Here is a 13809-nt window from a genome sequence, read left to right on the forward strand (position 1 = left end):
TCCCTACTCTCCTTGTGATCTTCACAAGTTTTCCCCACTTGAGGGTAAACTCTCCTCTCTTCCTTTTTTGCTTTAGGATGGGGGTCTGCCCCTAACCTATCCCACCTGCTTGGGGACACTACCACCCTCAGGTGGTGGAGGTTCAACTCTTGCTGCACTGCCCTGCAGCTCATCAGCTAGGTGAGGCATGCCCCTCACAATCTGCAAGTCTACTTGGGACCCTCCCTGTTCTCTGTCTAAAGTCAGAAAAATGGTGTGGGTGAGCCAGACACCCAGCTCACCCAGCGGGGGCACAGGCTTCTTCCTTTTGAAGTTTGCTGGTCGGGGCTGGGGGCTTTCTCTGCCCCTATTTATCTCCAGGGAGAAGGGTTTTGCTAACCCCTCGTTGGCTGCATCTCCTCCCACCTTGGCTGTTCCCATCCCAGCCTTTGTTCTTCCCCAGGCTCCTCAACAGGGAACTGCCCACCCGCTGTAGATGCCTGGGAACTGCCCACCCGCTGTAGATGCCTGGGAGTTAACTGCAACACTTGCTCTGCCTTTTGGGTGGTGGCAAGTGTGGGTAATGACTTCCCCAATGTACTTACTGTAGGAGGTTGGCCGATCCCTGTTCGGTCCCATGTCCTCCGGGACGCTCAGGCTCACATGGGACTGGCTAGCTGTTTGACTATTTGAGGCAGCTCCCTCACTATCTGCCTTTCTGTTTGGGAACTCACCTCGTCCCCATCTAACTCTGCAAAAATATACCTACTAACTCAATTTCCAGGTCATTCCCTTTGTCTGTTGTAAATTCTGCCGGTCTCTTCTGGACCCTTGTTAACTCTACAGACCTAAGCTTGGCCTTTTTAAATTCGAGAAGCTGCTTCTTAAGTACCCCAACCCTCACTGGTTCTATCACCTCCTTTTGGGCCCCTGAACACTCTCCAGCTCTCTGCTGTCTGCTGACTTTGGCTGTGTGTTTCCTGCCTCTTTCATTGCAAGTAGCCCTTGCCCAGCTAATCCAACCCTTACAGACTCTATTGCCCCTTTTAAGGCCCACAGATCCCAGCTGGCTTCCTCCAGCCCATCCAGCTTCTTTTGATTTTTCCTGACTGCTCGGGGTAAGTATTATTTTACAGGACGCCTTGGAGGCCTCAATCACTCTTTCCCATTCATGCAGTCTTCTTTGGAAAGCTTCCTCCCTTTCCTTTTCTCTTTCCTGACTCTCTTCCCGTTCTCTTTCGAAATCTTCCTCTTCTTCCTTTCTCTCTCTCTCTTTCACTTCTTCTCCTCTCACATTCTAATGCTTGGAGCTCGAATTCTCTGTTCCTGTTCTAACTGCATCCTCAGCGATTCTACTACTTTTCACAGTCTTGCCTTATGTTCGCAATATAATGTTCTGGCCATCCACTGTAATATTACACATCCCATCACGTTCTGGCCATCCACTGTAATATTACACATCTCATCACGTTCTGGCCACCCACTGTCATATTACACATCACATCGCGTTCTGACCACCCACTGTAATATTACACATCTCATCACGTTCTGGCCACCCACTGTAATATTACACATCTCATCACGTTCTGGCCCCCACTGTAATATCACACATCTCATCACGTTCTGGCCACCCACTGTAATATCACACATCTCATCACGTTCTGGCCCCCACTGTAATATCACACATCTCATCACGTTCTGGCCCCCACTGTAATATCACACATCTCATCACGTTCTGGCCACCCACTGTAATATTACACATCTCATCGCATTCTGACCACCCACTGTAATATTAAACATCTCATTGTATTCAAGGGAATCTCTAATCCTAATTGCTGTGCTAGCTCTTTTAACTCTTCGAGGGACAGAACTTTTAAATCCTCAAGAGTAACTTCTCCTTCTCCTAGAAAAGCACTGGCATCAAATGTGAGTATTACTACACTTTAGTAGTTCAGACTCAAGAAACGATTTTTGCAGTTTTTAAAATTGGTTTCAAAGGAGCAATTTACTTTCCCCACTCTAATTCATTTGTTTTATCCGTGGGAAAAATTCCATCACTGAGCCCCCAATTTTTTACAACCAATCTCCGGGCGAGGTCCTCAATTTGCTGTGATCCCAGACGAGCCCCCAATTTGTTATGACCAGTCCCCGGGCAGGGGTCCCCAATTTTTACAAGCCCGGATGAGGTACCCCAGGTGAGGTGGGATGAACTAGCTCCTCTTTATTCAACCCCCTCAGTTGGTCCCAACAAGGTTATTTTTTTTTAAAAGTTCAATATGCCCATAAGTCATTCAGGAATAAGAACTGTGGTCATGACACTAATATTTCACACTTCACCTCCTTAACTAGAGTTTCTGCATCATCCTCTCGTTTGTGAAATCAGAGACAAAGTACTCATTGAAAACCCTGCCCATATCTTCAGTACCCACTCATAAGTTACCTTGTGCATCCCTGATAGGTCCTACCCTTTCCTTAGTTATCCCCTAGCTTTTAATGTACTGATAAAACATCTTTGGGTTTTCCTTGATTATACCTGCTAATATTTTTTCATATCCTCTCTTTGCTTTCCGAATTTCCTTTTTTACTTCACCCCTGTACCTTTTATACTCCTAGTCTTTCTACGGTATTAGGTTTTTTGTGACTGTCTTAAGCTTTCTTTTTCTGTTTTATCTTGGTCTGTATGCTTCTGGATAACCAGGGGGCTCTAGATTTGGCAATACCACCCTTTTTCTTTGTGGAGACATGTCTACACGGCGCCCATAGAATCTCACCTTTGAATGCCTCCCACTGATTTGATGCTGATTTCCCTTAAAGTAGCTGTATCCAGTCCATTTTTCCCAGATCACTTCTCAGCTTCATAAAGTTTGTCTTCCCCCAATTTAGAACTTTGACTCCTGTTCTGTCTTTGTCCTTTTCCATAATTATGCTAAATCTAACTGAATTATGGTCACTATTTCCAAAATGGTCCCCCACTGCCACTTCATCCACTTGCCCAGCTTCATTTCCTAAGACTAAATCTAGAATTGCAATTCAAGAATTTTGTACCCTCTGTGCTCTTCACATTGTTCATATCCCAGTTGAAATTGGGGTAGTTGAAGTCCCCAACTATTACTGCCCTATTGTTTTTGCACTCAGAAATTTGTCTACATATTTGCTCTTCCATCTCCCTCTCACTATTTGGGGGTCTATAGTACACTTCGAGCAGTGTGGCTGCCCCCTTTTCATTTTTAAGCTAAACTCACATGGCCTCAATTGATGCTTCATTTAGTATATCATCCCCCCCACAGCTGTAATTGATTCTTTAACCAATAATGCTACACCCCCACCTTTCTTAACCCCCTCCCTATTCTGCCTAAAAACTCCACGGGCTGAATTTTCCCAGAATTGCACTAAGTGCAGTAGTGGGCAGGTAAAATGGAGTCATACCCACCAATGAAAATGGCGGGTTTTCACGCCATATCTTGCCAAGCCCGCCTCGTTATTTATTCACTCCCACGAAACACGCCGTTTCCACGGCGAGTGGGCTCTCATTCGCCCACCCACCCTCACCCCGCTGTTGCATCATGCTGGCCGCCATCTTTAAAAGGCAGCCGCCATCAAAGCGCTCATCACCACCAGCTCACCACCGCTGCCTGGGAGACATGGCCAGCAAAGGTAAACAGACTGCAGCCCCCGCTTCAACAACACGTCCCTCGAGCGACTGCTGGGTGCCGTGGAGGCCGCTGGGATGTGCTCTACCCCCGCTCTGGCCACAGGGTGGGCAGCAATGTCACCAGCCCGGCTTGGGAGGTGGTGACAGTGGTGGTCAGCACCAACGCCCTTCAAAAGAGGACAGCCACCCTGTGCCACAAGAGGATGAATGATCTCCTCCATTCCTGCCAGGGTAAGTCACTCTTCTCATCACTCAACTCACACAGTCACAAACCCATCACACACCCACAGGGCCCTCACTCGCTGCCTGTTCAAGGGACATCACCATTCACTCTCTCACACTCACCCTCATTGTCCTCATCCCATCCATGGGACCACTCACCACCCACACAGGCCAGGCATACTTATCATCTGGCCTGGTAGGTGTCCTGCTTACACTCTCCCCATCTCTATCCATGCAGGGCAAACTGGCTCACAACAGGAGGGGAAGGTCACAGACAGGTGAGGGGATGCTGGAATTCAAGATTCTGACAGAATTTGAAAACAGAGCCATCCAGCTGGCCGGCGATGACCAGGACCAGTCCTGTACTGACGGTGAGGTCAGTGCTGCTCTACCAAGTGAGGGTCCAGCAGTGCAACATCCATCAGACAGCCATGCTGTGAGTGATGTGTCCTCTTTCACAGGCCGCTGCCAGGCACTAATTATCTCCCCTTGTGTCACAGGCACATCTGGGAAACAGCCGACAGAGTCCATGACCCAGGGCCTCCAATCAGGCCCCAAAGAAACCTCTGAAGAGGAATCTGAAGGCACCCTCCCTGAAGTCCAGTCACAGCGTCACCCACACCCTCCACCAGTGCAGAGACACACACCTCAGTTGTTCCGAGCTTTAGAGCCTCAGGATCGCAATCTGGTGAGCGCATCGCACTGTCTGATCCACAGCAGGTGGAGGCAGGAACTTCCCAGGTCCCCGTCACTCGGACGACTGCTGGAGGTCAGAGTGTTGCTGAGTCTGACTCAGATGAGGATCCTCTGGACTCGGTCATGTCACAGTTGCTGGAGCTGTAAAGACAAGCTCAGGAACATCAGAAAGGGATGTCCGCTGCACTCCTCAGATTGCAAGGCACGATGGAGGAGTCTGTCCGTCTTCAGTCTGAGGTGATAGCACCAGCATTGCCAACACACCAAGGGCAACATTGGCATGATGGTGGCTGCCATTGAGACCTTGGTCCAGGACGTAGCTCCTGCACTGCTGCATGGAGTCAACTCCATCGCTGATGCCATAGTTGGCCTCCAACAGTGTGTACATGAGAGGGGTGTGGGGCAGCTCGATCTCACTCCAGCTACCCCTTCCACTCATGGAATCAGTCTGGGGTCCTCGCACACCCATAGGAAGAAGGATCAGCAGGTGCACACTCCAAGTGATACCGAGGTTGACCCGTCCATCCAAATCCCCACTTCCTGTGAGCCCAGCAGCTCCAGCTCCACAGGCCGAGGAGGGTGTCACTGCCACACAGCAGGACCCCGAAAACAGGCCGGGGTCCCTAAGTCTCGACCCTCCAGAGGACGCCCGCCTAGGTCATCACAGTCAGCAGGCTGCCTCCACCTCCGCTGTGGATATTGGGGGAGCCACAGACATAGCAGCAGGATTAGGACAGTTAAGAAGAATTATTTGTGCGGCCAGGGCACGAGTGTTAATCACTTGTACATACTGTCCACTATTGTCAATAAACTCCTAAGAATCTCTCCCTGCCTGTGGCTCCTTGTTCGGATGAGCAGTGTCCGTGTCACTCAGATGTGAAACCTTTCTGCACAAGATAAAGGCAGGTGTCTCAGTCCAGGGCCTCTTCCCTGTGTCTGTGCAGGCATCAGACCACAGTGATGGTCCAGCCTCACACCCCCTGGACACATTACTGATGCCTGCACCTTGGTGGTGCTGGTCATTGCTGCCAGAATGTAGTGGGCAGGCACCACAGAGTTCCCTCATTCTCTCTGTGTGCTCTCAGCACCTTTAAGATGGGGCTGGCCCCCATCTCTTCAGCATCTGTGACCGGTGACCCTGTGCACCAGCTCCTGAAGGGCTAAAGGTGGACACAGCATCAGATGTGTCTCAGTGGCTTTGATTGCGATACTCCTTGCATTTAAATAAATACTTATTAACTGCCAAATTCCTGTGCTGTACACTTTTTAACCTGTGCTGCTTCTGTCTTTCAGAGTCACTCACTAATTTTCTGTCTCCCATTCCCTGCTCTGAATCTGCCCTCAGGTTACCACCCCCCTGCCAATCTAGTTTAAACTCTCCACCACAGCACTAGCAAATCTCCCTGCAACGATATTCACCCCAGTCCTGTTCAAGTATAGACTGCCCGGCTTGTACAGGTCCCACCTTCCCCCAGGACCGGTCCCAACGTCCCAGAAATATGATGCCCTCCCTCCTGCACCATTTCACCAACCATGCATTCATCTGGTGTATTCTGCTGTTTCCACACTCACCAGCAGGTGGCCCTGGGAGTAATGCAGGGATTACTACCTTTGAGGTCCTGTTTGTTAAGCTCTTTCCTAACACCCTGAATTCAGTCTGCAGGACCTCATCCCTTTTTCTACCTATATCATTGGTACCGATGTGGACCACAAGCTCGGGCAGTGCACCCTCACCCTCAGAATGCTCTGTAACCGCTCGGTGAGACTGTGATTGGTGCACCAGGGAGGCAACAGAGTTCTTATGGCCAGCCTCAGCAACCACCCCCTCCCCAGACCTATTCTGCCGGATGCTAGGCAAGAAATGGGGTTACAAGATGATCGAGGCACTGCTGTCGAGGGTGTGCCTGTCCTCGACTATGCCAAGTTTCTCAACCAATTCCAGCCTCAATCGCCCAGGAACAATCAGAGCCGTTATATCTGAAAGCCTGCTGATTGTGGTTACTCAGGATGATTGCTGTCACCAGACATGTTAACAGTTTCTGTATATTTTTGTTGGATTGTAGGATTTAATCCGGTGTGGAATGAAGTGCTCCGGTTTACAATCAGTGTTCCCGAGCTCGCTCTTATCCGATTTGTGGTTGAAGATTATGATGCAACCACCAGCAATGACTTCATTGGGCAGTTTACGCTCCCGTTCACCAGTGTGAGAGAAGGTAATCATCATTTTACCCATGCAGCCCAACACTGCCCCTCCCCCCCGACACTGCCCCTCCCCCTCCGACACTGCCCCTCCCCCCGACACTGCCCCGCCCCCGACACTGCCCCTCCCCCCGACACTGCCACTCCCCCTCCGACACTGCCCCTCCCCCCGACACTGCCCCTCCCCCCGACACTGCCCCTCCCCCCGACACTGCCCCTCCCCCTCCGACACTGCCCCTCCCCCCCCAACACTGCCCCTTCCCCCGACACTGCCCCTCCCCCGACACTGCCCCTCCCCCGACACTGCCCCTTCCCCCGACACTGCCCCTCCCCCTCCGACACTGCCCCTCCCCCCCCAACACTGCCCCTTCCCCCGACACTGCCCCTCCCCCGACACTGCCCCTCCCCCGACACTGCCTCTTCCCCCGACACTGCCCCTTCCCCCGACACTGCCCCTCCCCTGACACTGCCCCTCCCCCGACACTGCCCCTCCCCCGACACTGTCCCTCCCCTGACACTGCCCCTCCCCCCGACACTGCCCCTCCCCCTCCGACACTGCCCCTCCCCCCCAACACTGCCCCTTCCCCCGACACTGCCCCTCTCCCCGACACTGCCCCTCCCCCGACACTGCCCCTCCGCCGACACTGCCCCTCCCCCCACGACACTGCCCCTACCCCTCCGACACTGCCCCTCCCCCTCCGACACTGCCCCTCCCCCTCCGACACTGCCCCTCCCCCTCCGACACTGCCCCTCCCCCCCCGACACTGCCCCTTCCCCCGACACTGCCCCTCCCCCGACACTGCCCCTCCCCCGACACTGCCCCTTCCCCCGACACTGCCCCTTCCCCCGACACTGCCCCTCCCCTGACACTGCCCCTCCCCCGACACTGCCCCTCCCCCGACACTGTCCCTCCCCTGACACTGCCCCTCCCCCCGACACTGCCCCTCCCCCTCCGACACTGCCCCTCCCCCCCAACACTGCCCCTTCCCCCGACACTGCCCCTCTCCCCGACACTGCCCCTCCCCCGACACTGCCCCTCCGCCGACACTGCCCCTCCCCCCACGACACTGCCCCTACCCCTCCGACACTGCCCCTCCCCCTCCGACACTGCCCCTCCCCCTCCGACACTGCCCCTCCCCCTCTGACACTGCCCCTCCCCCTCTGACACTGCCCCTCCCCAACACTGCCCCTCCCCCTCTGACTGCCCCACCCCCACTGACACTGCCCCACCCCCTCTAACACTGCTCCACCCCAACACTGACCCTACCCAACACTGCCCCTCCCCCTCTGACCTGCCCCTCCCTCTGACACTGCCCCACCCCCTCTGACACTGCCCCTCCCCCTCTGACACTGCCCCTCCCCCTCTGACTGCCCCTCCCCAACACTGCCCCTCCCCCTCTGACACTGCCCCTCCCCCTCTGACTGCCCCTCCCCAACACTGCCCCTCCCCCTCTGACACTGCCCCTCCCCCTCTGACTGCCCCTCCCCAACACTGCCACTCCCCCTCTGACACTGACCCTCCCATTCTGACACTGCCCCACCCCCTCTGACACTGCCCCTGCCCCTCATACTGCCCCTCCCACTCTGATACTGCCCCTCCCCCTCTGATATGCCCCTCCCCCTCTGATTCTGCCCCTCCCCCTCTGACACTCCCCCTCCCCCTCTGACACTGCCCCTCCCTAACACTGCCCCTCCCCCTCTGACACTGCCCCTCCCTCTCTGATACTGCCCCTCCCCCTCTGACACTCCCCCTCCCCCTCTGACACTGCCCCTCCCTAACACTGCCCCTCCCCCTCTGACACTGCCCCTCCCTCTCTGATACTGCCCCTCCCTCTCTGACACTGCCCTTCTCCCTCTGATACTGCCCCTCCCTCTCTGACACTTCCCCTCCCCCTCTGATACTGCCCCTCCCCCTCTGATACTGCCCCTCCCTCTCTGATACTGCCCCTCCCCCTCTGACACTGCCCCTCCCTCTCTGATACTGCCCCTCCCTCTCTGACACTGCCCTTCTCCCTCTGATACTGCCCCTCCCTCTCTGACACTTCCCCTCCCCCTCTGATACTGCCCCTCCCCCTCTGATACTGCCCCTCCCTCTCTGATACTGCCCCTCTACCTCTGATACTGCCCCTCCACCTCTGATACTGCCCCTCCCTCTCTGACACTGCCCCTCCACCTCTGATACTGCCCCTCCCCCTCTGATACTGCCCCTCCTTCACCTGCCCAGGAGGGTTAAGATTGAGGCTCCTGCTTTCATGTTGGTTACCGCAGTGTTATCCCAGTGTCAGTGTGGTACAGCCTAGCTGAATGAGATGACCCCTCCAGAGTAGCTTTGGTGGAGAGTAAAGGCAGTGGTTTTAATGGTTATCTTTGCTGGTGTACAGATGCATCTTCAGCTGTGATTTCCTGAAAGCACCAGAAACCAGAGCCTCTCCCTGTCTACTCATTCACCAGTGTCAAAGCTTCACACAGGGAATGCTCCTGATACAAGGACCTTCACTCAGGGAATGCTCCTGCAGGACAGCCAAGAGTAGGATGTCTTTCCATGAGACATGAAGGGTAAAGGTGAAGTGAGATATCTTTCTAGTGAGGCAAGGGGGGTGAGTGTCAGCCGAGACCCACCATGTCTCTCCACAGAGCATCACGTGGAGATGGGCCCCAATCTCTGGAGCAGTCTGATCCACAATTTCCTGATTCAGGAAGCAAAAGAACTGAAGCAACATACTGCGGATGCTGGAAATCTGAAATCAAAACAGAAAGTGCTAGAAAACTCAGCAGGTCTGGCAGCATCTGTACAGAGAGAAACAGAGTTAACGTTTCAAGTCCAATATGATGGTTCTTCAGGGGCCAATGTCAAGGGTTGGGCAGAGTGAGGGAAGGGGAGGGACAGTTTCAGGGGAGGGGCAGTGATGGGGGAGGGGTAGTGACAGGGATGGGCTGGGTCAGGGGAGGGCAGTTTCAAGGAGAAGGGCAGTATTGGGGGAGAGGCGGTGATGGGGGAAGGGCAATAATGGTAGAGGGGCAGGTTGAGAGGGAGTTGCATGTCAGGGGAGAGGCAGAGATGGGAGAGGGGCAGTGACAGGGGGAATGGGAGTGACAGTGCAGAGCGTTGGGCTGGGAGCTGGACTCTGGTCACAAAGCCCCCTGTAGGGTACTCCACCACCAGACCCACCAATCTCCCACTGGTCCACTGTCCATGTATCAGGAGCATTCCCCTGGTGGACTTCCTGCCACCTGATTTTCCCAGCTGGACAGCCTCATCCCACCAACTGGAAACGACATGTTAATGAGACCTAGATGTTAAACTCGGCCGAGCCTACATTCTGCCTTCCCTGGTCTTGCAGTGCCTGACTTTACTGCAATCCTGCCAGCGAGTAGCAATGGAGTCAATAATCTTTGGCTTGAGCCATTTCTAGACCTGACCCCTCATTCCTGCACCCATAGCCAGAGAGATGCTGCTGCATTCCCATCGCGGAGGTTTCCCTCTGTGTCAGTGCCTCCCCTTCCCCATTTAATTTGTGTTTCTGTTTGTACCCACAGGCTATCGACACGTCCACTTACTGTCCAGGGATTCAGCCTCCCTCTCACCGGCAACTCTCTTTGTCCGGATCAGGATTAAGAGTGTATAGTGCAGAGTGAGCAGGGACACACTCACAGTCTGATTGTCACATGGGCTAAAACTGGAACCCCACCCCCGTCTTTCTCCCTGCCCAGTGCAACCACAAGGAGTCAGGGGGGAGTGTGACTGAATGAAGAGGCTCCACACACTGTGTGACTATCTATACATCTTAAACAGTTCTACAGCATGACACAGATATAACTCACCAGTCTGGCTCTGAAGCCAGCTTTATTCTGGATCATTTCTAAGCCAGCTCCAGACTGACTCCAGGCTGTTATTGAAAAGATCTGCAATCAAGATCCTGTCAAACATTAAATGAATATAAACCCTTTTCGAAACTCTAGCTCAAAATGTGGAATCATTCAATAGCACCACCGATGTATCACTGAATGGGTCTTACCCAGTCTAACCCAGGAACATGGAGTGTGCAAAGGCACAGGCAAAAATTCAGATCTTGCAGCTTTAGCTAAATTCCCTCCACCTTCTGTACTCACAGCGTTTTATCAATGTGTATATATATATATGTAAAAATATATAAAGTCAGCTGTTTATTTTACAATGTGGTGAGTCGAGTCTTCTGTGAAACTTCACACCCACATCACCATGTGTTTTAATTCTGACTATGAGAGGAATAAAACCCAGTCAGGAAAGATTTGGTTTTCGCTGCAGCACATGTGATTTTGAAAGGCAAGTGTTCATGCAGACCGGAGCCCACTCTCTGTCATTCTCCTGAGTGTTTTTATTTAAAAATCTGGAGGGAGGAGACACCATCACTTCATCAACATCCTCGAAGCAATTAACAAACATGGGAGAGCACTCTACACCAGACAATGTCACATGGAGCAAGTGAGGCAGACAGCATTGTACACGGCAGAGAAAAGCTGGAGCAGAGGAAGTTGCTGGGAAATGAGGAAAGAGCAGAGTAAATTCTTCATGAAGTCTGGGCAGAATGGACCCTAAACTTGCAGAGTTGGAGAATTCACTTGCTGGCACTGGCTCGAGCAGCCCAAAAGAGGTGAAAGCAGCTGACCCCCTGGAAGAGACCAGGGCCAGTTCCACATTCATTTCCCACCATCTCTCAGGCTGGTGAAAACTCATTTGGCTGGAAACCAGCCACAAAATCGGCAACAATTGCAGATCGAAGTAATCACCATGGAGACTTCATTCAAGGGGACTTAAAATGAAACTTGTCCTGATGGTTGGTCAGACCCCAGGATGTGGGGGGAGATTACCAGGGACCAATATTTTATTTTAAAGTTGATAAAGATTGAGATTCAAGACACCTGCTTTTGGAATAAAGCCCCAAAATTCCACAGGTTTAGAACAAACAAAAATAAACTTTACAAGGTCAGAAAGATAAAACTATTATAATATGTATCTTACTCATTCAGGATAAGTACCAGGTACATGTGAATTAACAGACCAACTGTGGTCAAACACACCACATCACAGAGTAAATGACAGACTCCAACTGAGACAGAGTCCATAGGTTTCTGAAGAAATCACCCAGAAGATAGTCCCATTGTGAGTCAACCAATCTCACTGAAACTTCATCTTTCTCATGAAGGTTTCCAATCTTCTCCTTTGAAGATTCCACCTTGGAAATCTCTCCAAGTATCTCCCCCACTCAAATGGCTTTAGCAATGGCCCACTTTGCAGGGTTTCAATCTCACCTTCCGAGATTCTCCCTGAATTCGTGAGTGGCTCAACACGAGCTCACGAGCACACATTCAGACCCATGGCTGTGCCAAGCTGAATGCCACAGTTCCAAAGGGGTATCTTTGCCCCAACAGTCCACAGTACAGAGTCAGCCTGCTAACTGCAGCTCTTTCATTCATTCGGACCCTACATCCTTGGTCCCTTCTTTTAGCTTATTTAACAGGGCCTATTGCTGTCCCTGTGTATCTGACACCTCTTGAGCTGAGTTGTTCAGTGACCCTTGAACTGACTTGGGAAAGCTTGCAGAGTATCAAAACACTTGCAGAGAGCCCCACCTTTGTTACTAGGCAGGAATTGCTGTACCAGCACTGGAACATCCTGCACTTATAAATTTACAAGGTCAATGGACTGCAAATTTAACACACTCAGACATAATGAATTGAATTCATAACAAGATGCACAGGCACCATCAGATATGTTTAAAAGATTTTACATAACAAAAATATTGAATTCCCTAAGCACCTGACAGACACCCACAGATGAAACTGGATCAGGACAGTTGTTTAAAGTTGTTTGCAGTGATATGAAATCAGTTTACTCATGGGAGAGGGACTACACACTCTGATTAATAATACATATATTTTGATAAACTCTTTTCACCTTTATTAATCAAACTGCACCAGATTACCATGAATTTTTATTAATGCAAAAACAAACAGCTACATTCCGTTACGCTGTCTTAATTGCAAATCATAATGAAAAATTTAACATTTGCGTTTATGCAAGTAAGCCACGGGGAGGGGGGAATTTGAATCACAAATTTTTTTTATTCATTCATGGGATGTGGGCTTCACTGGCCGGGCTCAGCATTTATTACCCATCCCTAGTTGCCCTAGAGAAGATGGTGGTGAACTGTCTTCTTGAACCGCTGCAGTCCATGTGGTGTAGGTACACCCACAGTGCTGTTAGAGAGGAAGTTCCAGGATTTTGACCCAGCAACAGTGAAAGAACGGTGATATATTTCCAAGTCAGGATGATGAGTAGCTTGGAGGGGAACTTCCAGGCAGTGATGTTCCCATCTATCTGCTGCCCTTGTCCTTCTAGATGGTAGTGGTCGTGGTTTTGAAAGGTGCTGTTGCAGGAGCCTTGGTGAGTTTCTGCAGTGCATCTTGTAGATGGTACACACTGCTGCTACTGTGTGTTGGTGGTGGAGAGAGAGTGTTTGTGGATGGGGTGCCAATCAAGCGGGTTGCTTTGTCCTGGATGGTGTCAAGCTTCTTGAGTGTTGTGGGAGCTGCACTCATCCAGGCAAGTGGGGAGTATTCCATCACACTCCTGACTTGTACCTTGTAGATGGTGGACAGGCTTTGGGGAGCCAGGAAGTGAGTTACTTGCCGCAGGATTCCTAGCCTCTGACCTGCTCTTGTAGCCACAGTATATATATAGCTAGTCCAGTTCAGTTTCTGGTCAATGGTAAACCCCAGGATGTTGATAGTGGGGGATTCAGTGATGGTAATGCCATTGAACATGAAGGCATGACGGTTAGATTCTCTCTTGTTGGAGATGGTCATTGCCTGACACTTGCGTGGTGCAAATGTTACTTGCCACTTGTCAGCCCAAGCCTAGATATTGTCCAGGTCTTAGTGCATTTGGACAATGACTGCTTCAGTATCTGAGGAGTCATGAACGGTGCTGAACATTGCACAATCATCAGTGAACATCCCCACTTTTTATGATGGAAGGAAGGTCATTGATGAAGCAACTGAAGATGGTTGGGCCGAGGACA

The 13809-nt window shown here is 51.7% G+C and overlaps 1 protein-coding gene across 1 annotated transcript in view; it reads left to right on the forward strand.

Annotated features, from left to right (window-relative positions):
* Positions 1-10920, forward strand: part of LOC121269131 (1-phosphatidylinositol 4,5-bisphosphate phosphodiesterase delta-3-like) — a 195189-nt gene extending 184269 nt beyond the window's left edge. Inside the window, exons 14-15 of the mRNA XM_041173618.1 lie at positions 6613-6762; positions 10286-10920. Of these exons, the coding sequence (XP_041029552.1) occupies positions 6613-6762; positions 10286-10374 (239 nt within the window). The 3' untranslated portion in view covers positions 10375-10920. The remainder of the gene's footprint in view (positions 1-6612; positions 6763-10285) is intronic.
* Positions 10921-13809: the final 2889 nt, after the last annotated feature.

Source organism: Carcharodon carcharias, chromosome 23 (genome assembly GCF_017639515.1).
Source record: "Carcharodon carcharias isolate sCarCar2 chromosome 23, sCarCar2.pri, whole genome shotgun sequence".
Classification (NCBI taxonomy): domain Eukaryota; kingdom Metazoa; phylum Chordata; class Chondrichthyes; order Lamniformes; family Lamnidae; genus Carcharodon; species Carcharodon carcharias.